Raw genomic sequence first — 24,587 nt, 5'->3', positions numbered from 1 at the left:
ACAAAAAAAAATCCCAACTTTAGTTCTTTGAGTTACTGTCTCTAGGGGTACACCATGTAGATGCCCATACACCTTCCATCGAAGATTTGTTCAACAGGTCTGTAGGTCCATGCTTGCGTCTTTCACTTCCATGTGCTCCAGAACAAGGATATATAGGGAGGGTCAGACTTACTGCTACTCAGTTCCTTTTCAATCATCTGCGTTTAGACACAGAACTTTGCAGTGTCCACTAGCTTATTTTCTGGCTCTCTGTATCTTATTTTATTTTAGTATTCCTTATTTTTCCCTGGGCACAGGTTTGCCAACTTTGGACTTGGATGCCGGCACCTATTCTACCACTGGTACCGACTCATCTGCCTGTACCAACTACTCTAGCTCCTCTATTGGACGTGGGATGATACGTCTTCAGACTCAAACATCTCTGTCCAGGATTTGATTACCTTTCCCTTACAGCCTCTGTCCCTTATTATGTACCCTGACAAGATACTCTGGGAATTAGTCATCATCCTCCCTGCCAATGTTGGCAGGAACATCCCTAGGGTCCCACACCCTTTCCATATGCCTCACCACATTGGCATTCTACCACATGGGCCCCTTCACTGACCAGTTTTACAGGGAGAGTTGATGTAAAAAGGCCCGCCAAGAGGAGCCTTCAGGCCCAGAATACCCCTTCCACAGCAAGCTACCTTCTCAGGGAGACTTTTTTCAGAGGATCAGGAGCCAGTGGAGCCTCCTTCCAATAAATGATTGGCATCCCCAGATGAAGCAGTCCTGTCCCCTCCATCATCCTGCACTGATGACTTTAAAGTTTTTTGGGATCTGATGAAGAGAGTGGCTGAGACACTACAAATTCCCTTGAGAAGGTTCAGGAGGCCCAGCATTCCCTACCGGATATTTTCCACACTCCATCTCATCTACTCTATAGCAGAGCCCTCAGACCACAGCGAGGTCTTGCTTACAGCTCCTTGGCCATATGGCAGCCTGCACATTTGTTATGCCTCACTCCAGATGCCTCCAAGTCAGGCTCAAACTGTTTATACATGCAACAGACACAGCCTGTCCAAAGGTGTCCATTCTCTAGAGAGTCAAGGACTCTCTCAGTTGCTGGAAGGACCCCTGCAGGGTCTGCATTGGGACATCTTTTTCATGTCTACCTCCCATAAGGACCATCACCTCAGACACATCTATGCTGGGTTCGGGAGCTCACCTTCAGGACTTAATAGCACGAGGCACGTGGATCCCCCAGGAATCCTTGAGCTATAGGCAGTCCATTACACATGCTGTTATTTCTCATCCAAGATCAAGGACCGCTTTGTAAGTAGTATGACAGACAACAGGGCAATGGTGTACTACATCAACCAAGGAGGAGCAAAATCCCTGTCCTTAATTGCAGAAGCAATAAAGCTCTGGAATTGGTGTCTAATCCACCAAATCAATCTCTCCAGCATACCTACTAGGTCTGCAGAACACCATGGCAGACTATCTGAGCAGGCATTTCCTTCAGGACCACGAATAGGAACTGAACAATCATATCTTTTGGAAGATCTGCCTCACGTCAGGCTCCCCAGGGGTAGATCTTTTTGTGACCCCATTCAACACAAAATGCCATCATTTTGCTCGTGGGTCAGGCTTAGTCACAACTCTCTGGAAGACGTTCTCCTGACTGCCACGCTGTGTGTGCTGCTATATGCCTACCCTCCAACGTCTTTGCTTCTCAAAGTCCTAAACAAGCAGAGACAGGGAGAAAGCAAAGACAGGTATGGTTGTCACACCTGATTTGGCTAGTGCTGAGACCACCTCTTCTCCTCCCTTTGGTGACAGACTGCCTGACCCAGAAATCAGGCTGTGTAACCCACACCAACTTCATTGCTACACCTTTGGGCATGGCTTCTTGATTGCTCTCTGGTCTAGAACAGGACAATTCTCCTGAGGTGCAGTCTGTGCTGCTAAACAGTAAGAAGCACGTCCTAAGGAAAACATACCTCCAGAAGTGAAAGCATTTTGTGTGCACAGTGGTCGTTGTCTTTGTCTGAGTCTTCTCTCTCTATCGTACTGGACTACCTGCTGAATTAAAAACCCTGGGATTATCTTTCAGGTCAACCAAGGTCCACCTGGCTCCTATTACAGCCTTTCACCAACCAGTTGAGTGGGTTTCAGTTTTTACTCACCTTACCTTACTAAAAGATTCCTGAAGGGTTTGACCAACCTCTTTCCTCCTGTAATACAGCCCACTCGTCCTTAATGCTTTGAGGGAATAAAAAAAACCCGTTGAGCCCATGTGCAGTTGTTCTCTTCTGTACTTGTCTCTTAAAACAGCCTTCCTTGTAGCCATTATTTCGGCCAGAAGAATAAGTGGACTGGGAGTCCTTATGGCTGATCCACCTCTACACTATGTCGAGACAAGGTGACTATTTGTCCTCATCCTTATTTCCTGCTTACATTCTTGTTGGACTCTCATGTCAATCAGGACATCCAGCTACTGGTTTTCTATCCCAAACCTCATGCTTCAAGGGAAGAGGCCAGTCTAGCTTTCAGAAGAGCCCTCACTTTTTATTGCCACAGGACTAACCTTTCAGATCCTTTCTCAGACCCTCTATCTCCACTGCTGAGAGAATAAAAGGAACTCCTCTTTCCTCACAAAGTCTATCTGAATAGGTCTCAGGGTGCAGCCTAACATGTTGCAAAGCTTGTGGGGTGCACCTTTCACCTAGGGTGACAGTCCATTCCATCAGAGCTCAGTCCACCTCTGTAGCTCTGCCTAAGAACATACCCATTGCAGACATTTGCAAGGCTGCCATCTGATCATTAGTGCACACATTTTTGCAGCACTATGCTATCGTTCACACTTTCAGACCTGATGCAGCTTTTGTTGAGGCCATTCTGTGAACTGTTCTTAACTCATCTCCTCAACACCCACCACTGTAATTAAGGTACTGCTCTGGAGTCACTTAATGTAGAGCATCCCTAGGGACAATAGCCTGGAGAAGGAGAGGTTACTTACCTCTGCAGTAACTGAAGTTCAAGGTGTTTTGTCCCTCTGGGAGCTCCACTATCTTCCCTCCTTTCCCCTCTGTTTCGGAATTCTTGCCTTGAACTTCGGAGTTGAGAAGGAGCTGGAGTTGCGGCAGGTCCAACTCTCCCTATATAACCTCGTTCTGGAGCATGAGAATGTGTAGGGTACAGGTGCGGACACTACTGATGAAAAATTTCCAATCAAAGGTGCACATACATGCCATACACCTAGCATCGAGCACCCACAATGACAAAATATCTTGAACTCTAACTACTGTAGAGGTAAGTAATCTCTTCTTTCCTGTTCCTTTCACTATCCCTTGCACCTCCTGGCTTTTAATCCTCCTCTTCCTTTTCCTTTCTCCATCTCACTGTTGTTTTTCTATCTCTTCCTCTTCCTTATTCTTTCTTTCTCTTAACTTTTTTATTCCTTTTTATTTTGTTAACATATTTTCATAGTGTGTTATTGAGTGTCTTCAAAATGCACACAAGAATGGAAGCGAGGAAAAGGAAAGGAGGTCAGGAAAGAGAAACAACAGAGCTTAGCTGACAGACTTTAGTACAAGTTAGGAGCTGGTGTATCTTAAGTGTGTGGCATTTGTCATGTCCATGTATTCTGCCGCAGAATGATGGGGAAACTAGGAGAGCTGATTAGAGTGATGTGAAACTACACATTTTCTTTTGGCATTTACATGCAAAAAGTAGTATTTCTGCATGTATTTTTAGGAATTTTATCTTGGGCAAATTCTTCACATTTCTGCCAGTTATCATTGATCCTGAAAATGGTAAAATCCTTTCCCAAGAGCAATATTATGGATTGTACCAATGTTATTATTCACAAAGAGAACCACTTTTGGATGCAAAATGACACTCCTCTTCCTCCAAAAACTGCTTTCCATTTTTGCAGAAATTTGAAGATGTATATATTTTTTCCACAAATCCTCAGAAGTGATTTTTCACCATCAGAATTTCTTCATACAGAGTATTTGTTATCCCTAAACATTTCTGAAACGTAATTCATTTTTAATGAGCTAATGTTTCTTTTGTGTGCATAGGTTGCAAGTTGGGAGAAGCTTCAGATTTTATTGTCCGCCAAGGTACACTTATTCAGGTTCCATCATCTGCAGGAGATGTTGGTTGCTTCAAAATTTGTACCTGTGGACAGAGTGGACTGTTAGAAAACTGTATGGAGATGCATTGTGTTGACCTCCAAAAGTCATGTATTGTTGGAGGACAAAGGAAAAGTAAGTACAGGATTAGACTCAGTTTCTGCAAACTAAGAGTGTATTTTCTGCCTCCCCCTCCCCACTCCCTGTGGAGCCGCTGCCCGGGGGGAGGGTCCCGGCACAGGGGAAAGTTTCTCAGCGCACGGTGGTGGCTCCTGGGAGCCTGAGCTCCCCCCCTCTCCCCAGAAGGGCCCGTGCTGCAGCGCCTCCCGCAGCCGCCCAGCCTGAGCTGCTGCGGCCTTGCCAGGTCCAGCTGAGAGCGAGGTGGAGGTCCCCCTGAGCCCGGGGGTGAGGCCCGGGCCACGCACGCAGCACTTCCCTGCTCCAGCCTGGCCAGAGAGAGAGCCTGCGGCTGGGATGCAGCCTAACAGGTGGAAGCGCGTTGGGGCTGTGATGCCCAGCTCGAGGGCAGGCCCGGGGCCCGAAGCAACTTCCCGCCCCCCGGCTCTGGCTGCTGCTGTGCGGGGGTAGCGCCTGGCTGGGGGTGCACGGGCTGGAGAGCTGCGGGAGCCGGGAAAGTTGGAGCCCGGGGAGGAGGCGGCTGTTTCGCGTGGCTGGGAGGGAGGGAGGAAGAAGGGGAATGTGGTGTGCTCAGGGGAGGAGGCGGGGCAGGGGTCCAATGGGGCAGGGAGGGGGCGGAGTTGGGGCGGGCACTTTTGGGAAGGGGTTGGAATGGGGGTGGGGAAGGGGTGGAGTTGGGGCGGGGCCGGGAGCCCCTGTGGAGTGTCCTCTTTTTTTTTTTTTTTTTTTTTTTTTTTTTTTTTTCAATGTTCAAATATGGTAACCCTATGTGACTGCTTTTATGAAAGTTTTTCTTTCAGTACTCTACTAGTATACTCTAAGTAGTTCCATGGATTTCATTGTTTACAGTTAAGATGCATATATTAAGTTTACCCATTGTTTATCCATAGTTTGCAAGTGCCTCTCTTTGTATTTGGTTTAGAAACTTCATTAGAACTTAGCTAAATCAAATAATGCTATGGCTCAAGTTAGAGTAAAAAAACCTATTTGTAAAGCATTTGTCATAGTTTCTCATGGAATGATGACAACGGAATATTTATTTTGCTTTCATAAAGGCAGGAATTGCTTATTCTAACATTCATTTTTTTTCAGGTCTTTTTATTTGGCGTTTACAATGGGTTACTCATAGTAGTAACCATTATGGTCTGTAATAAATGTTTGCAAGATCAGGTCCAATGTAGGAATTGATCTTCAGATAACCTTTTACCATATTATGTGAAAAAATCTATATTGATGCAATGTTAATGTTGCAAATTTAAATAAATAAGTTGTTTCACAGTCCCTTAGATTCAACAAACTAATCACTCCTTAATCTAGTCTGCTTTCATACTGTTACATTTATCTGTATTTCATTACAGAAATGGCATTTACTAATTTTGGCTTATTTGTTGTGAAGGATTGCCCTCTAGATTAAGGGGTGATTAGTTTGTTGAATTTTATGGAATGTCTACACTGCAGTTGGACACCTGCAACTGGCCCATGGTAGCTGACTTGGGCTCACAGAGCTCAGGCGGTGGGGCTGTTTTCTTGCTTTCTTTCCTTACTTCGCAGGGTCCTAGAGCCCGGGCTCTACCCCAAGTCCAAACATCTACACCACAGTTAAACAGCCCCTTAGCCCAAGCCTCACGAGCCTGAGTCAGGTGGCATAGGTCAGCCACAGATTTTTAATTGCAGCGTAGATATACCCTAAGTGACTGTGAAAGTAAAACACTGATCACCCTGCCTGAAACCAAATTGGGTCTTGGCAGCTGCAATATTAAGGGCTCAGTCTTGAAAACTCTGAGGATAGGCCTTTATGTTTATGTATATCCCTTCAAAGGATCTGGCCCTAAGTTCCTCTATACTGTTTTGCCAGTATGTCTCAGCAGTGACTGTAAACACTCATTGTTCCGTACTGCTATTGAGTAGACACAGCTGCCTGCAGCTAATAATGCCAGATTGTGATGTGTTGGGTTTTTTTAACTTGGACAGATGTGCACTGGGAGCTAGTTTAAGACCATAAATAACATTTGCAAATTATTGACTATGGGTTAGACTGAGATAATGTTCTCGGCTCATAAAAAGGGCACACCGGGGAGGGAAGTGAGCAGTGCAAAGGGTGCAGGCTCATAAATAAGGATCTAGCTCAGGATGTGATGGTCTATTACTTCGCACTTTAAACAGAAATTTTAATACTATTCAGGAAAAAAAAAATCTATAATACAAAAGTTAGCAAACTTGCCTGGAGTTTACCTAAGTGCAATTCAACAGAAAAGTATCTTTAAATGTATCTTTAAGAAAGTCAAACATTAAAAAAAGATCACAAGCCAAGGTGTTACAAACATTTTTACACCAATCTGGAGAGCTTTAGCATTTTCATTTCCTGAGTATTTTATTTTTGCAACCTTAACATTACAGTTTTACATAGGTTTTAGCATTTTATTTATAATTTAAAAAAAAAAAAAAAAAAAGGAACTGCCTGAGTATTTTTCCCCACTTTCCCATTAGTCAAAAACACGAGTGAGTGGATTTTCCTCAAGTTAAATGCAAAAACATTCTGAACTCTGACCAAGAATAGAATTTTCAGCTCAAACAAACAATCCCATTTCTGAAAGTTTCATGAACATGAGAAAAATGGGGAATAGTTTATAATGGAATTCTGTCTGCAGCTTTAACTATATAAAATAAGTCTTTTATTTTATATAGTGTCTCTTGGTGGGGGGAATGTCTGTACTCATTTGTAATTATACACATAAAATACTTCTCTCTCTTATTTTAAGGCCATGGAACATCCTTTAACATAGATTGTAATGTCTGTTCTTGTTTCGCTGGAAACTTGATATGTTCCACTCGTCAGTGTCTTAATGAGCATAACTCAGCAGAGGAACGTCGTATGTTTACAGGTACCGTTACCGTTTTCCAAAATCCAGAAACTTTACATGTTCATTTGAGTCCTAACAGTAAAGTAAAAGGCTGACTTAGAACTCTTCTTGCAGTTTGTCCAGAAAATTTCAAAATTTCAGTGGCAATTCACTGTGGTTCTGTTTTTTGTTTTTTGTTTGTTTGTTTTTAAACTAAAGCCTGGTCTACCCTAGAAGCTTATATTGTTATAGCTACATCTCTCAGGGGTGTGGATTTCACACCCCTGACAGATATAGCTATACCAATGTGACCTCCAGTGTAGACAGTTCTAGGCTGACAGAAGAATTCTTCCATCAACCTAGCTATTGCCTCTCAGGGGAGTGGGCTACCTATGCCAATGGCAGAAACCCTCCCACTGGCATAGGTAGTGTCCACATTGAAGCGCTACAGCGGTGCAACCTCAGCTGTAGTGTTTTAAGTGTAGACATACTCTAAGATTTTTGCACTGAGCTGAGGCCAAAGAAGGTCAAATGACTTGTCCAAGGTTACATATGACTTGTCCCAATACAGCTAGCTCAGTTATTTGCTTCACCTGCTGGTCACACATACTCTAATATTTTGTACATTTTCTGCCAATGAAAATATACAAGCCAAATTACTGATCTGTATATTATTTTTTCAGGTCTACCATGTAACTGTGCTGATCAGTTTGTCCCAGTGTGTGGGCAAAATGGACGCACATATCCAAGTGCATGCATAGCACGATGTGTTGGGCTCCAGGACAATCAGTTTGAATTTGGATCATGTATCTCCAAGGATCCTTGTAACCCTAACCCTTGTACCAAAAATCAGAGGTAAAGATTAAATATGTAAATATATTTGGCATTTTTAATTGATAAATCAGTTTATACTTCCTTCCCTGGCAATGATACTATATATTGTAATTATAGCAATATTTTACAAATCGAGTAAACGTGGGAATTTGTGAGATACCTAATTTCTAATTTTGCAGTACTCACAGACTGCAATAAGTGTCTGCATTTTGTTCTGTTGATTATTTCTGGAATGTTAACATTTTCTTTAAAATGCCTGCTGCAGATTCTACTTTTAGAAATAAAACAGAATTATTATATAAATGTGATAAGGGGTGGACTGGATGGTTTATGGTATTGGAAATAAGATATGGGGTATTTTACCTCCTTGTAACCTTTGTTCAAGATACATCTGATGTCTGTTCAATCCAATGGCTAAAGAAAGGAACTGAGTCAGGAGTGATCTGTGCCTTTTTTTAATCTGTAAAATAGAAACAATACACACTGTTGTAAAGCAATTATAACTTCTCTGGTGAAAGGCATTCTATAAGTGCTAAGTGTTGTTGTATTGCTAGTTTGTGAAATCTCTCAATAGTCTCTGTCCAGTCCCTGCTGTTTCATTCTAACAGACAGTCAGATAATCTTTAAAAGAACATAAACAAAAATGTGGCACAATACCACTGATGAGAAAACTAAAGATAAGTAATAAATAAAATGCACAGCTCCCAATATTAGTGTCTCTCTATTTTCAGTCTATCAGCAAAATCTATAGAACACAAGGTAATAGGCCTCAGCGACAATTAAGGCACGCTCTACAAAATGATTGGCAGTATTATGAGCAGATAGAGGAGATTTGTAGAACAGCCATTTGGCTTTCCATCAGTACATTCATCACACTACAGGTTGGAATTTCTACCCTTAGCAGAGGGATATCTTGGTAAGAAGGTGCTGCAAACAGTGACTCCCAGATAAATTTCCATATAAAGAACTTTGTATTAAAAAAAGTATTTGTGTTAATTTATCTTAGCATCCTTTCCCTCTCTATTTCTGTTCTTTGCTGCTCTGTATTTCCCTTCAGTGACAGATTGGGGGAGATGTCACTGTCAGAGGAGAAGTTATATTAGGTATTAAATTTTTCAGTTATTTTTTTTTTCCAATCCTAGGTTGAACATAATTAATGGAATTTGGTCCTTTGTTTTTAATGGTAATTGTATACTATCTCAGGGCAGTGTTGAGCTAGAATTGTGCAACATAGCTGTTTCTGTTCATAAAAATTCAGTTAACTTTTTGCTTTTGTTGTTTTGGTATTGGTTCAGATGGATTCATACTCTGACTTTTGATTGAACCTATATTTGCAAAGTGAAACTCAGAAACTGATAGTTCTAGCAAGGTTTGCCCCAAACCCAGGACAGAACACTTGTGGAGAGGAGGATTTGTGTTTTGAATCTCATCTCGGGTTCATATACCTTGACAAAATTTTATGCAGTACTAGGTTTGTAATGAACCCTGAAACTAGATTACCTGAAATATTTTGTTACACAAGTTTTCTACAACTCTGCTTAGCCATACCTAGCTCTAAAGCCTGTGAAAGTATGCCAAAAGTTAATGTTCCCCTGAATATTTTGAGTTAATAAACCTACATAATGTGAAAATGTTATTAATTTATGCAGGTGCATTCCAAAGCAGCAGGTTTGCTTAACGAGTTTTGAGAAGTTTGGATGTAGCCAGCATGAATGTGTGCCAAGACAATTCAATTGTGACCAGTTACGGGATCCTGTTTGTGACACAGATAATATGGAATATAATAACTTGTGTACTCTGTACCAAAAAGGAAAAAATGTATCCTACAGGGGTCCATGCCAGGTATGAAATAGTTTTTGCAATATTTACCAGATGTTCAACAGCATTCTTTAATGTTCCATTTTCATTTGTCATGTCCAACCAGAATTTATTTCTGGTTCACAAAAAATTCTCATTAAAGTAATGCTTTCAAAAACATAGTATCTGAGTTGGGGCACTCAATAAAATAAAATATATATAAAAAACAGGGTGGAAATCAAAGCAATTTAATCATGATTTAAATAAGCAATCAGGAAACCTTGACTTAACTAATCAATTTTAATGGTGTTTTGCATTTGTACTTTTTAGTTATTTTCTTAAAGAAATGGTGATTCTCATTGGTAATGATTAAAATTTATTAATTTGCAACTAAATATAGACTTTACACTAAATTTGGTGCTCTTTTTGCTAACCAGGAAGATACACATCTATACACATTTATTTAGCTTAAATTAAATGTATTCAAATTCTTAATTTTTACTTTATTATTTTAGAAAATGGTGAATAATGCATTTCTTATTTACAAGAGATTTTTTAAATTTTTTTCAAGTTCTGGCTAGAAATTTAAATCTAATTAAAATGCACAAAATATTTTAATTTACAAAAAAATAAACCACATTAAATATGCTGGAAAATAAGAAAAGTTAGTTCTAAATGCAAACATGTTTTTTTTTTTTAACTGATTCATTATTTATTAGCTCTAGCTGGTGAATTGAACTGATTGGTTTTGTATCAGAGGGTAGCCGTGTTAGTCTGAATCTGTAAAAAGCAACAGAGGGTCTTGTGGCACCTTTAAGACTAACAGAAGTATTGGAGCATAAGCTTTCGTGGGTGAATGCCCACTTCATCAGACGCAAGACTGATTGGTTTTGGTCACCATATCAAGATTTTAGATCTAGTAGATCTCATCCTCACACCTATTTTGATTCATAGATTGGAAGAGCAAAGCAATCTTTCCTGCTTTTTCAAATGCCAACTGGTTTCTTAACTTTGAATGATCCAGTCATTGAACTGAACTATTTTCTCTGCACCTGCCAAAGAGGCTACTGCTGTCAAAAGCTGGTGCTTAAACAATGACTTCCAATAGTTCAGTGATATGCCTTATTTTAAAACTTGGCAGAAAATATTTACTACCTAACATTATTTTTGCATTTAATTTAAATGATATTAATAGATTATAATAAGTTTGGCCTTAACATATGTTGTCAATTTCAAATTTAATTTGAAACAGGTTTATTTTTTTAATGTATTTAATTTAATTTTTTTTAAAGGATTTTTTAAAAAATTTAAATTGGATATTTTTGTTTTGTTATTTTAAATCATGGATTTTTATCCACCTTGAAGTAAAATAAAAGTAGGATTGAGTGGGCAAAATTTTGATTGCCAAGCCATGGGCAAAATAAGCACTGTATATTATGGCCATTTTTTTGTCAATTCAAAGTTTCATAGCTGTGCTCACTCCTGGGCTCTGGGGACAAATCAAAAGTTTTAGGTATGCTTATTTATGTATATGTTCTGATCATGTTAGCATCAGGTTTTGCCATATATTTTTCTTATTAAAGGAAAATTACAGTGATTAGTTACAGTATCTTGGATAGCTAACTAAATATGGTGTTTGCTAGATAGAACAGGGCTGTTTGAATGAAATATATTTTCTCTAGGTATATTTTCATACAGACTAACCACAGATCCTTTTAACTGATACATTTAAAAAAAAAGCAATATGTTGTATATATATTTTCGCCTTTGCTATCCTCCTCACTCACTCAACCCAGCTGTCTCTTCATTGCTTTCATGTATTCCATTATTTCATACTACAGTTGTCTTCTTATTTATCTGCTTCTTGTGGCTGTCATGACTGGGAAATGGATGGTATGACCTAGTGGTCAGAGCAGGAGTTGGGAGTCAGGCCAGGTCAAATACCAGGAGATCAGAGTTTGAGACAGGCCAGAGGGCAAACTGAGAGTCCACTGTCAGGAGACTGGCAGAGTCAGTTACCAGGAGATCAGAAGCAGGAGACAAACTTGAGAGCAGAACTATGGATCGATGACCAGGTCAGGGTACCAGGAAGGGTAGCCAGGGGAGCAGGAGGCCAAGGAGGAAGCACAAGAGAGAGAGTCCAGAGCAAGGTGGATCCCAGTTGCATGGGCAACTTCCTGTTTCTACGCTGTGTATAAATAGAAGCTGTGAACCAATTAGGACCCTCAGCATTCCGCCAAACAGCTCCTAAGATTGGGGTCCTCTGTCTGAGTTCAGCTCCTATTCTGACAACAGTTAGCAGGTCCCTGGGTGGCAGGTTGGAAGCTGCTAGCACCAGAGAGTCCCGTGTAACAGGGTTCATGACCCACTGTCCTTGACAGTGGCCTTGGAGTTGCTGGTTGGCTAGTTCTGTCCACTCAGTACCATCCTCTCAGTTTATCTTACTAGGGAGATCTGCACCTGTCTAGTAAATCAGACATTTGTGTGGCTTGCTTTGTCTTGTTATCTATACAGACCAAGAATTCACTGTAGATAAGACACAAACCAGCTTTTATTTTTACTACCTTAGAAGTTGTTTCAGTAGAGTTTTAATAGCTATGTCAAGAAGACACAGTCAGAAAGCAGCAAAGTTCCCTTTTACATTTTCTTAGAACACTATTAAATATACAATGTCTATTTTTCTAACACAGTTCATTATACAATTCTTTACAAGGTGCACAAAGTTCAAATGTCCATGATGATGTCAGCTACCTTTGATGCTGCTGGCAGAGGTATTATTGTCAGGGCTGTAGTCCCTAGCAAGGGAAGATGGAGTTGGGCTTGTCTCTCTTTTTTTTTTTTTTTTTTTTCCACTTGAGAGGACTCTGAGGATAGCGTGGGGTGACAGCTTATCTGGGAGTACTCTGGGGGGGACTTTGAACTCAATTCACTTCTCCCCTTGGTCCAACAATTTGAATTTGTTGGCTTTTCGAGTACACTTTTCCTGAGTGTGTTGGTTTGTTTATGTTGGTTTTCTTTTGGGGAGGCATTGGGGAATTATTGTTAATTGGCACTAGTTCAGTTGGAAAAAATGTATTAATTTTTATGGTTGTTTGTACGTATACCTAGAAGGCATGATAGCGACATAAAAAACAATACAAAAAACAAACAAAAAGAACAACAAAACCAAGCACCAAACAAATATACATATGTTGGGCTGAAATCTGTAATAACAGTAATAAATTTTACTCCTTTGAAATAACCTCATGTTGATAGTTTTATATCTTTCTAAACCCTTTATTTTATAAAGTAATTTTAAGAACGTGAAAAATACATCCAGAATTTGCTACGCTTCCCCCTTTTTTGTTGTTTTAGTGCTTGTTTCCCAATACCTGATTTTTTAACAGCACCCTCATTTCCTGTCCCTTAACAGAAGTAAATCTTAGGTGCCTCTTAAACCTACAGTATTTATATTCTTCTGTTGTCTTCTCTTGTAACTTACTCCTTTTGTTTATTATACATTGCATAGAATTGCATGGGCTATTTACTCTAGATTTCTATTACTGACTTTTGACACACTTTGCTAGCATGAGCAGTGTATCCCTATCAACTTTAAAACTACTATAAGGTCATCCTGAAGTCTTGTCTCCAATGTAAATAAACCAAGTTTTTTGCACTTTTTTACAAACTCTTTTTCAGCCCTTCTGCAAATCAGTGGAACCAGTATGTGGACATAATGGTGAAACCTACAGTAATGTGTGTGCTGCCTATTCTGACCGTGTGGCTGTGGACTACTATGGACATTGTCAAGCTGTAGGAGTTGTCTCAGACTATAGTTTACAAACAGAATGCACCTCTGTTAAATGTCCTCCTCTTTCTGCAACTGGATGCAAACCAGTTGTTGCACCAGGTATGTTTGTTGCTAATGCTCAATCAAGGTATATGAGTGTCTGAAGGCTACTCATATAAGCAAGTTGGTGTGGACCAAAATGATTTATTTGAAAAATATATTCTATTCTGTGTGTGTGTGTGTGTGTGTGTGTGTGTGTGACCATTACAAGACTTATTCTGAGGACTTAATTAGGACTTACGTGGTACATAAGCTTTCTGATAGACCTTTGTGCAAAGAGGATTTCATTAATATTGAGATGTGCCTTCAGAGCTGTCTCCATTTCACTGGACACACATGGTGCAGATGAGTGACTTTTCCAGTGTATAGCCCAGAGTGTGGTTTGAATATGAGCTAGCTGGCTGAGACTGAACTGACATAAGATATGTTCTGCTTGTGCAGAATATGCTGCTAGACTTGCTATGCCCATGGTCTGCATTGGTTTTCATTTGGTTTCTGTGAGAAGTTAGCTGGTGTTTTTGACATGTAATGCCCTAAATGGTTTGAGTCCTACTTCTTTGAAGGTTGCCTCTTTCTTAATGTGATCCCTTGGCAGTTGTAATGATCTGAAGAGCTCAAGTTTATAGACCCTGAGTTAAATAGTAGGGGGCTTGTCATAGGGCATTTTCAGTGAAAGGTGTTAGACTCTGCAACCTACTGGTCTCACGTATCCCTAATTTGTTATCGTATCGTATGGTGATGTCTTCCTAAATCTGTAGGCAACCTGCAGTTATTTCTGGAAGGTGTGTGAACTCCCCATTCATTCCAGTGGAGGGCTGATTTTGAAACCTAAAAGATGACAGTTCAAATGTTAACATTCTTAACTGTTTCGCTGCTGATGTTTGATCTCTTAACAGACTTTCATATCTCACATGGAGAATTTAATAGCAAAATAAATAACACATGGGCCACTGTACTGATTGTATTACTCAGTTTCATAATTTATGGATTCAGAATCTCCATTTTTATTTATTTATGGGGAAAGCTACCACTGAATTTCTAGTCTGCTGTGGTAAAATTCACAATCCAGACCGATCCAGCTTACTGCAGAATGTGCATGGCTGTAATTAGACACACAAAAAATGCATATCATGAAATATAAAATGTATGTCCTCTTCTGCATTAGAGTACAATTTTAGTCAGAATGTGCTTTGTATTGAACTAGTGCTTCACTTGTATACATAAATATTTAGCTGTTGAAAATACAGCAGTTTTCCACAATCCGTAATGTGGATACTACACAGTAGTGCCAAACTGTATTTAAAATAGCAACAGCAGAAAACTACATTTTTGGGACAAGAAGGGAAATGTGCTTTATTTCAAAGGCAGAGCAGAGGAATGATAAAATGCCTAGTCACAAGGTAAAAATTTCAGCCACCATGTTAAAACCATTTTAGAGATTTGCTGTTTCTTGTGAGATCTGGAGGCTTCCCACAAAATGTCTGACTTGTGTACTAAATTTGAGTGACATCAACCTGCTGTCTGCTGGACTTTTTCATTGAATGTTATTTCTTAAAATCATTCCAGTTATTGCATTATCCTTGGGTATTTAAACAACTAGTGTTGGACTCAGTTTGAAGAATGAATCTTCCGTCCCATCCTAGACTTGTCATCCTCTTCTCCAAAACACAACAGTACCTGACCCTCGGGGCCCTTTTGAGAGACATACCTTTTAAATTAAATCTCTGTATCCCAATGCCAGCTTCTTCTGCAGTCCACTCTTGTCACTGTTTTGATATTGTGACATGCTCCTGCATTCAACGGTGTGTTTTCACCAGGTGTCTCTGGGTAGTACTGCAGAGAAAAAGGCTTCATGTTAGCAGCTATCAACACTAGAAAATATTGTGGGGAAGGCAAGGAAGTGGGGAAGCTTTCATAGACATGCTGCTTTTACATCTAGTAATTTATGGGAAGATAATTTACAATGCCAAAGAGTCCAGGATCCAAAAACTTTATGCATTTCATTCTTATGTTTCCATTGATCTGGAACATGATCTGTCTGCTCTTAGTATTGCACATGTAGACATATGAATTTGACTTATTTGCTAAGAAGTCAAGTGGACACTGGTGAAAGGGTTCCATGATTACTGTAAACAAGAAGTTTGCAATAAGGGCTTAATATTTCAAGATTCTAAGAGGAAGCTGAAAATTTAGAGATAATCATTAAGGCCAGTGTTTTCCAAAGTAGGTGCCTAAAATTAGATGCTCGGGCTTAGGCCTGGTCCACACTACCCCCCCACTTCGGACTAAGGTACGTAAATTCAGCTACGTTAATAACGTAGCTGAATTCGAAGTACCTTGGTCCAGACGCGGCAGGCAGGCTCCCCCGTCGATGCCGCGTACTCCTCTCGCCGAGCTGGAGTACCGGCGTCGACGGCGAGCACTTCCGGGATCGATCCGGGATCGATTTATCGCGTCTAAACCAGACGCGATAAATCGATCCCAGAACATCGATTGCCTGCCGCCGGACCCTCCGGTAAGTGTAGACGTACCCTTAGTCTACACTAGAAACTTACGTTGGTATAACTGTCACTCAGGGGTGTGGAAAATCACACTTCAAATACAAGCATAGAGCCAATGCTCATAACTTCAGTTCTTCTTCGAGACATGTCCCTGTGGGTGCTCCACTCCAGGTGTTGGTGCGTCCCTGCGCCTTTGCTCGGAGATTTTTGTAGCAGTACTCGTACCGGCCACGCATGCGTAGAGCCTGCCCCCCCGCTCTGAGTCTAGCTTAATAGTGCACATGCGCGGCCGGTCTCCTCAGTTCCTTCTCTACCGTCCCCGGCCTGAGATGGAGCTCAGCAGACTCGTTAGAAAATTCTTTCCTCTTGTTACAATTACCCTTCTAGTTAGTTTGTTTGTTGTTAGTTCGATGTTAGTTATAGTTAGTTACCATTTCTATCTCTTTAAAAAAAAAAAAAAAAAAAAAAAAAAAAATTCCTGTCAGCCGCAGCCGCTTCGGACATGCCTGGCTCCACAGGCTTTAAGCGCTGCTCTAACTGCAAGGAAGCTATCCCCCTGTCAGATGGCCACTCACAGTATATAAAATGTTTGGGGGAGACCCACATTCCCCAAAGATGTGCCCACTGCAGCAAACTTAGCTCCAGGGCACGGAAGGACAGGAAGCTTAGACTGAAACTGCTCCTCCTCCTCCAGAAATCCCTAGGCGCAGCTTTAGACCCAGGCGCTGATTCCGGCTCTGCTGCCCACCACAGTCCCCCCACCTCAAAGAAGCACAAGAAATCTTCCAAAAAAAGGGCACCTTTTGTCAGCTTCAAAGGAAACCCTGCGACACAGGATTTCCCCGGGCAGATTTACCGCTTCCCTGCCTGTGCTCCCCCGCTTGAGCACATTTGACGAGCCGGGCTCCTCCGGCACCGCACGAAACCCGCCTGAGGCTGCGGCGGTGGCGCGAAGCTCCGGTGCCGAGGCTTCAGGCTTCCAGCTGCCTGCCTGTCTTCTGGCACCGTTCGGCACCGCGGCGGACACGGTGCCGACATCCCACAACCTGCCTGACCCCCTGCAGGCTGAGATTGCTCTCCCGGCACCGGCCACGGCACCAACACCCACTGGGCTGACCGGCAGTGAGCCCAGACTCAAAACACCGGTGCAGAGGAATGTTTCCTCACTGCAGCTTCCTCCTACCCAGCCTTCACCTCACACAGGAGCCTCAGCACTTCAGTTTACTCAGGCAAGAGATCTGTTTGTGTCACCTATCCTGCAGTCACCCCTGCCGAATGCCTGCTTCTCCCCAATGGCTGAGTCAGGATCTGAACAGCCTTCCTCCAGTGAGGAGGAAGCTGGACCACGGGGATTTTTCACCGTATCAAGACTCCCATTCCCAGACCCCAGTCAACAGAGATCATAGAAAAATTACCTCATCCTATTCTCAGGATCCTGCCCCCTGGGGGGTGAACCCCCGGATGGCACCACCTATGCCCTACCTACCACCATGGCAATATTGGGCACTATGGGCATCGTACCCTCGAGAACACACGCGCTACTCCACCTCAACCAGGCGCAACACCGGTCTAGCACCACCACCTGACGAACCTGCCAATGACACAAGACACCAGGCAGCATCGTCACACTTGCAGGGTCAACCAAGTCCTGCTCCTATTCCAGTAGAGCCGGAGGTAATGCCTGAAGAAGCCTTACTTCCCCTTCCTCCAACACCCTCGGATGACTACGCAAAATTCCAAGACCTTTTTAAAAGAGTTGCCAGTGACTTGAGAATTAACTTGGAGGAAGTCCCTGAACAACAGCATGAATTAACGGACATCCTACAGCCCTCTTCTTCCTCTAGAGTTGCATTACCAATCAACATAGCCCTTTTAGAACCTAAGTCCATCTGGCAGACTCCAGCTACATGCCTACCTACCTGTAAACAAGCGGACCGCAAGTACTTCATCCCTTCTAAGGGCTCTGAATTCCTTTTTACCCATCCAGCACCAAACTCGTTGGTAGTAGACGCAGCGAACCAAAGGACCAAACAACAGTATTCTTCTTCGAGTGATTGTTCACGTCCATTACACATTAGGTGTGCGCGCGCCGCGTGCACGAACGTCGGAAACTTTTTCCCTCAGCGGCTCCCGTCGGGCCTGCAGGGTCTCCCCTCCCGCCAGAGCGGCGCCCCGCTCTAGCGTATATATACCCCTGCCGGCCCGACCCTCCCTCAGTTCCTTCTTACCGTCCGTGGCGACGTTGGAACAACTCTATCTCTCGCCTGAGAGTGTCCCTTAGCATAGTACTCAGTGTTATCTTCAGTTATCAGTTCTTCAGTAGTTAGTGTTAAGCCCCTGGCTATTTAGAAAGACTTAAACTTCTTTGTGTCGGGTGTTTGACCAACCCCGGCACCGGCCCTGGGCGGCGGGGCATGCCGCACGCCCAAGGCTTCAAGGTTTGTGCCACGTGCCGCAAGCCTATGCCAGTAAGCGACCCACACGACTCGTGTCTCCGTTGTCTGGGGGAAGCACATCAAAAGGAGTGCTGCAAGATCTGCAAGGCTTTCAAGCCTAGGACTAAAAAAAAGAGAGAGACTTTCGCTTGAAGCAGCTGCTCATGGAGACGGCGTTACAGCCCTCCACTTCAACGGCACCGTCAACCTCGGTGCGGAGTGCCCCGGCATCGGTTCGTGATCCGACGTCGGCGGGGCAACCTAAGCCCACGGCACCGAATCAGCGGGAACACCTCCGGCACCGGTCGTCTTCGCCGGCTAAATCGAAGGGCCAACCCAAGGCCCGAAGACGTTCCCCGCACAAGAGGGTAGCGCCCGCGAAGACCGCAAGTGCTCCTAAGGCCGTTGCAGCCCCAGCACAGATCCCGGTGCCAGTGGCTCCGGCGCCGAAAGGCCCGTCGAGCCCCGGGATAGGCGCGTCGAGTGAGGAGGAAGGGCTGGAGGAACTTTTGGAACAGCCCTCCACCCCGGACACATTTGAGGCAGCAAAGGACCTCATTGAATTGTCCGCTGAGGGCACCCTCTGCGCTAAGGACATTCCGCCGAGACTGCCATCCAAAGAGAAGCCGGCAATGATGCGCCCATCATGGTCGCCTTCACTGCGCCGGTCCCGGTCGAGCTCCGCCTCGGTGGACTCCCGGCTTCCCTCCGCGCAGAGGGCCGCACAACCGTCGGGCCCTAACAAGCGCAAGGCACCGACCCAGCAGCCCTGCTCGAGTAGGCACCGGGACGTGTCGGTTGCGCGATCCCCGAGACCGTCCTCCCGCAGTCGCTCCCGGTCCCGGGGTCACCGGTACCGATCCAGGTCCAGGTCAGCAAGGCGCTACTCCTGGTCCCGGTCACGAAAGCACCGCTCTCCGACCCCGGACCGGCACCGTTCCACGGCACCGCCGTGGCCCTCTAGATCACCGTCCGTAGTTTCGGAGGTGGACTCGGGCCATTCCAGCAGATATGCCCACAGAGCACAGGCCAGTAGGGAGCACGAAGCCACTTGGCACCCACAGTGGGGACATCCAGGACAATGGCCTTTCTGGACCCCTTGGGCCTACCACCAACAAGGCCCCCCGTCCAGGACCTCGAGATCTGGCCCCTTGGGACACCGGTCCCGCTCTCCACAGTGGCGCCCACCCTCTCGCAAAGAGGCCACGGTCTCCAGGCCGCCAGAGAGGGAAAGGGCTGACTCGGCACCGAGCCCGGCACCGTCCCAGACCCACGTCAGGGAACGCACTCCAGAGGAGCACCCTGCCGATGAGGAGTTGCAGGAGGAGGAAGACGCGCAAAAGGCCATGACCTCCTCCTCCTCACCAGACGAAGCCGTGGCGGGCACAACCGTGTCCGGCCCTCCCCCGATTGACCATCGGGCGCACCAGGACCTGCTCCACCGAGTAGCCCTCAATTTGGGGTTGCAGGCAGAGGAGACTGTTGAGCAGGAGGACCCCTTGGTCGACATTCTAAGCCCGGAGGGCCCCTCCAGGATTGCGCTCCCGCTCATAAAAACGGTCCAGTCCAATTATAAGACAGTATGGCAAACACCAGCCTCCAGTGCGCCTACTGCAAAAGGCGTAGAGAGGAAATACTTCGCCCCATCTAAAGGGTTTGATTTCCTCTTCTCTCATCCAACACCATGTTCGCTGGTCGTCTCTGCGGTCAACGAACGGGAGCGACATGGCCAGCAAGCCCCGGCCCCCAAGGCCAAGGAGGCGAAACGCTTGGGAGAAAGGTCTACTCGTCCGGAGGCCTCCAGTTGAGGATCGCAAACCAACAAGCGATTCTGAACAGACACAACTTCAATTCCTGGGCATTGGTCTCCAAGTTTAAGGAAGCCTTGCCTCAGGGCTCGCAACCCGAATTTGTGGCCATAGTAGACGAAGGGAAGGCAGTAGCCAAGACCTCTGTACAGGCCTCCCTTGACTCCGCGGACGCAGCCGCTAGGACAATCGCGGCAGGAGTGGTAATGAGACGCTCGGCATGGCTACAGGCTTCCGGCCTTCCCCCAGAGGTGCAAAACACCCTCCAAGACCTTCCGTTCGAGGGATCAGGCTTGTTCTCGGACCAGACGGATGCCAGACTGCATAGCCTCAAGGACTCTCGAGCTACCCTCAAGTCGTTGGGGATGCACACCCCAGTGACGCAGAGGAAGCCCTTTAAGCCCCAACCTCCGCAGAGACAGTACCACCCTCGTCCTAGACAGGAACCGTACCGCAGGAGGAGCAGGGATAACAGGTGTAGACGCAACAACACGCCTAACCAGGGCCAGAATCATGGCCAAGGCAAGCCGCAGCCGGGAAACAAGCAAGGGTTTTGAAGCTGCGATCGAGGACAGAGTACCAACCGCTATTCCGGATCCCCCTCTGTGTTTCAGGGACTGCCTGTCCCATTTTTACCGTGCTTGGTCACATACAACATCGGACCGCTGGGTCCTGCGCACGGTGGAGGTGGGCTACACCCTTCAGTTCTCCTCGCCCCCTCCCTCCCACCCCCCATCCCCGTCCCTCTTCAGGGACCCCTCTCACGAGCAACTCCTCATGCAGGAGGTGCAGACCCTCCTCACAATAGGAGCGGTGGAAGAGGTTCCTCCGGACCTCAGGGGGAAAGGGTTCTATTCCAGATACTTCCTCATTCCCAAAGCAAAAGGGGGCCTCCGTCCTATTTTGGACCTACGCAAACTAAACAAATACTTGCTCAAAACACGTTTCCGTATGGTCTCCCTTGGTACTATTATCCCGTCCCTGGATCCGGGAGATTGGTACGCTGCCCTCGATATGAAGGATGCCTACTTTCACATCGCCATCCGCCCGGCCCACCGGCGATTCCTGCGCTTCACCATCAACCAGCGCCACTTTCAATTTACGGTCTTGCCCTTCAGCCTGGCAACGGCCCCGCGAGTGTTCACGAAATGCATGTCCGTGGTGGCAGCCTTTCTTCGAAAAAGAAGGATGCGCGTCTACCCATACTTGCACGACTGGCTCCTTGCGGGCCGGTCGGAGGCCGAGGTTCGCTCCCATGTGACGTTGGCACTACAGGTGTTCCGCAAGCTCGGTCTACTGGTCAATGTACCCAAGTCATCGCTGGTCCCCACGCAGAGACTGGACTTCATAGGGGCAGTCCTGGACTCAGTGGCGGCACGGGCGAGTCTTCCCGTATCGCGGTTCTTGGCCATTCAGAAGGTCGTGAGCTCCATCCAGCAATTCCCCACGACCATGGCCAGATGTTGCTTGCAACTCTTGGGGCACATGGCGGCCTGCACACATGTAGTCGGACACGCCCGCCTAAGACTCAGGCCATTGCAGTTGTGGCTGGCCCAAACATATCGCCCCAACAGAGACCCCTTAGACCTGGTCGTGACGATCCCGGATCGGGTGTCGAACTCCCTCCGCTTGTGGCTCGATCGGCAGCAGGTTTGCGCAGGGGTCCCTTTCGCCACCCCGCAACCCGCTCTGACGTTAGTAACAGACGTGTCGAACCTGGGTTGGGGGGCGCACCTGGGGGACCTGCGGACTCAGGGCTTATGGTCCAGGGAAGAAAAGTTGCTTCATATCAACCTGAAGGAGCTGAGGGCGGTTCGCCTCGCCGGTCAGACCTTTCACGCTACCATAGAAGGCCACAGCGTGTCAGTTCTGACTGACAACACTACCGCCATGTTCTACATAAACAAGCAGGGCAGGTCCCGGTCCTCTCCCCTCTGTCACGAGGCGCTCCTCCTCTGGGACTTCTGCATAGCCCATTCAGTCCACCTACTAGCAACATATCTCCCGGGGGCCCAAAACGGGTTAGCGGACCGCCTCAGCTGGTCCTATCACATGCACGAGTGGATGTTGAGACAGGACGTCCTGCATTTAATCTTCTGGAGGTGGGGGTTTCCCCAGGTGGATCTCTTTGCCACCAAGGACAACAGCCAATGCCCTCAGTTTTGTTCATTTCAGAACCTCAGTCCGGGCTCATTGGCAGATGCCTTCGCAATTCCGTGGGGCGGGAGCCTGAGGTATGCCTTCCCCCCCATTCCCGCTCATCCACAGGGTCCTCCTCAAAACCCGCAGGGACAAGGCGACAGTCATCCTCATCGCCCCGGCGTGGCCACGCCAACACTGGTTCACGACCCTGTTGGAACTGCCCGTGACCACTCCGATCGCCCTCCCCCTCCATCGCGACCTCATCACGCAAGACCAGGGTCGCCTACTCCACCCGAACCTACTGTCGCTACATCTCATGGCGTGGTTTCTCTCTGGCTAAACGATATGGAGCACAGGTGCTCCCATCAGGTCCAGCAGGTCCTCCTTGGTAGTAGGAAGCCCTCCACAAGAGCGACCTACCTCGCCAAATGGAAACGGTTCTCCCACTGGTGTGAGCCTCATCACATCCAGCCTCGGCAGGCCTCAGTCCCATCGATTCTGGACTACTTGCTGCACCTCAAGCATCAGGGGCTCGCCCCCGCCTCAATTAAGGTGCATCTGGCTGCCATATCGGCGTTCCACCCTGGGGAGTTGGGGGCTTCGGTGTTCTCTAACCCCACAGTAGCCCGATTCCTCAAGGGGATTGTCAAGGCTGTATCCCTACTTTGAACTTTAGGGTACAAATGTAGGGGCCTGCATGAAAACTTCTAAGCTTATCTACCAGCTTAGCTCTGGTCCGCTGCCACCATCTTAAGAATTCCCTCCCTGGGAAGCCTTGAGAAACCTTTCACCAATTCCCTGGTGAATACAGATCCAAACTCCTTGGATTTTAAACAAGGAGAAATTGACCCTTCCCCCCTCCTTCCTTTCACCAACTCCTGGTGAATACAGATCCAAACCCCCTTTGGATCTTAAAACAAGGAGAAATCAATCAGGTTTTTAAAAAGAAGGCTTTTAATTAAAGCAAAAGGTAAAAATCATCTCTGCAATATCAGTATGGAAAATAACTTTACAGGGTAATCAAACTTAAAGAGCTCAGAGGAATCCCCTCTGTCTTAGGTTCAAAGTATAGCAAACAAGATAAGCACTTTAGTAAAAGGTACATTTACAAGTTGAGAAAACAAAGTAAATCTAAGACGCCTTGCCTGGCTTTTACTTACAATTTTGAAATAAGAGAGACTTGTTTAGAAAGATGGGGAGAACCTGGATTGATGTCTGGTCCCTCTCAGTCCCAAGAGCGAACAACCCCTTAAACAAAGGACACACACAAAAGCCTTTCCCCCCCCAAGATTTGAAAGTATCTTGTCCCCTTATTGGTCCTTGGGGTCAGGTGTCAGCCAGGTTATCCGAGCTTCTTAACCCTTTACAGGTAAAAGGATTTGGAGTCTCTGGCTAGGAGGGATTCCATAGCACTGTACACAGGAGAGCTGTCACCCTTCCCTTTATAGTTATGACAGGGATGGACAAGGTGTTTCCCTACTCGCGCCCGCCGGTCCCTGCGTGGAATCTCAACCTGGTCCTCACTAAGCTCATGGGGCCGCCCTTCGAACCCCTGGCCTCTTGCTCCCTCATGCACCTCTCACGGAAGGTAGCGTTTCTCGTGGCCATCACATCAGCTAGGAGGGTTTCGGAGTTGAGGGCCCTCACTTTGGAACCTCCCTATACAGTTTTTCATAAAGATAAGGTGCAACTCAGACCGCACCCGAAATTCCTTCCGAAAGTGGTCACGCATTTTCATATGGGACAGGACGTTTGTTTACCGGTGTTCTTCCCTAAGCCACACTCGGACCCGAGCCAACGCAGCTTGCATACCCTCGATGTCCGTAGGGCATTGGCTTTTTATCTAGAACGGACCAGGCCATTCCGCAAGTCGACTCAACTGTTCATTGCCATTGCGGAGCGAATTAGAGGCCAACCTATCTCGACGCAACGCTTGTCGGCATGGATTGTGCTTTGCATACGCACGTGCTATGAGCTCGCTAACGTACCAGCCCTGGAGATCAGGGCTCACTCTACTAGGGCCCAAGCGTCCTTTGCGGCGTTCTTGGTGCAGGTTCCACTCCAGGAAATCTGTAAAGCGGCCACCTGGTCGTCGGTGCATACGTTCACAGCCCACTACGCAATCCATCATCAGACCAGAGA

General features: G+C 45.7%; 1 protein-coding gene across 1 annotated transcript in view; it reads left to right on the top strand.

Annotated features, from left to right (window-relative positions):
* Positions 1-24,587, top strand: part of RECK (reversion inducing cysteine rich protein with kazal motifs) — a 131,694-nt gene that overhangs the window by 72,915 nt on the left and 34,192 nt on the right. Inside the window, exons 13-17 of the mRNA XM_065399444.1 lie at positions 4,068-4,256; positions 7,019-7,141; positions 7,783-7,954; positions 9,583-9,775; positions 13,409-13,619. Coding sequence (XP_065255516.1) covers positions 4,068-4,256; positions 7,019-7,141; positions 7,783-7,954; positions 9,583-9,775; positions 13,409-13,619 — 888 coding nt within the window. The remainder of the gene's footprint in view (positions 1-4,067; positions 4,257-7,018; positions 7,142-7,782; positions 7,955-9,582; positions 9,776-13,408; positions 13,620-24,587) is intronic.

This window comes from Emys orbicularis, chromosome 2 (assembly GCF_028017835.1).
Source record: "Emys orbicularis isolate rEmyOrb1 chromosome 2, rEmyOrb1.hap1, whole genome shotgun sequence".
NCBI classification, from domain to species: domain Eukaryota; kingdom Metazoa; phylum Chordata; order Testudines; family Emydidae; genus Emys; species Emys orbicularis.
This window is presented reverse-complemented; position numbering and strand designations above follow the sequence as displayed.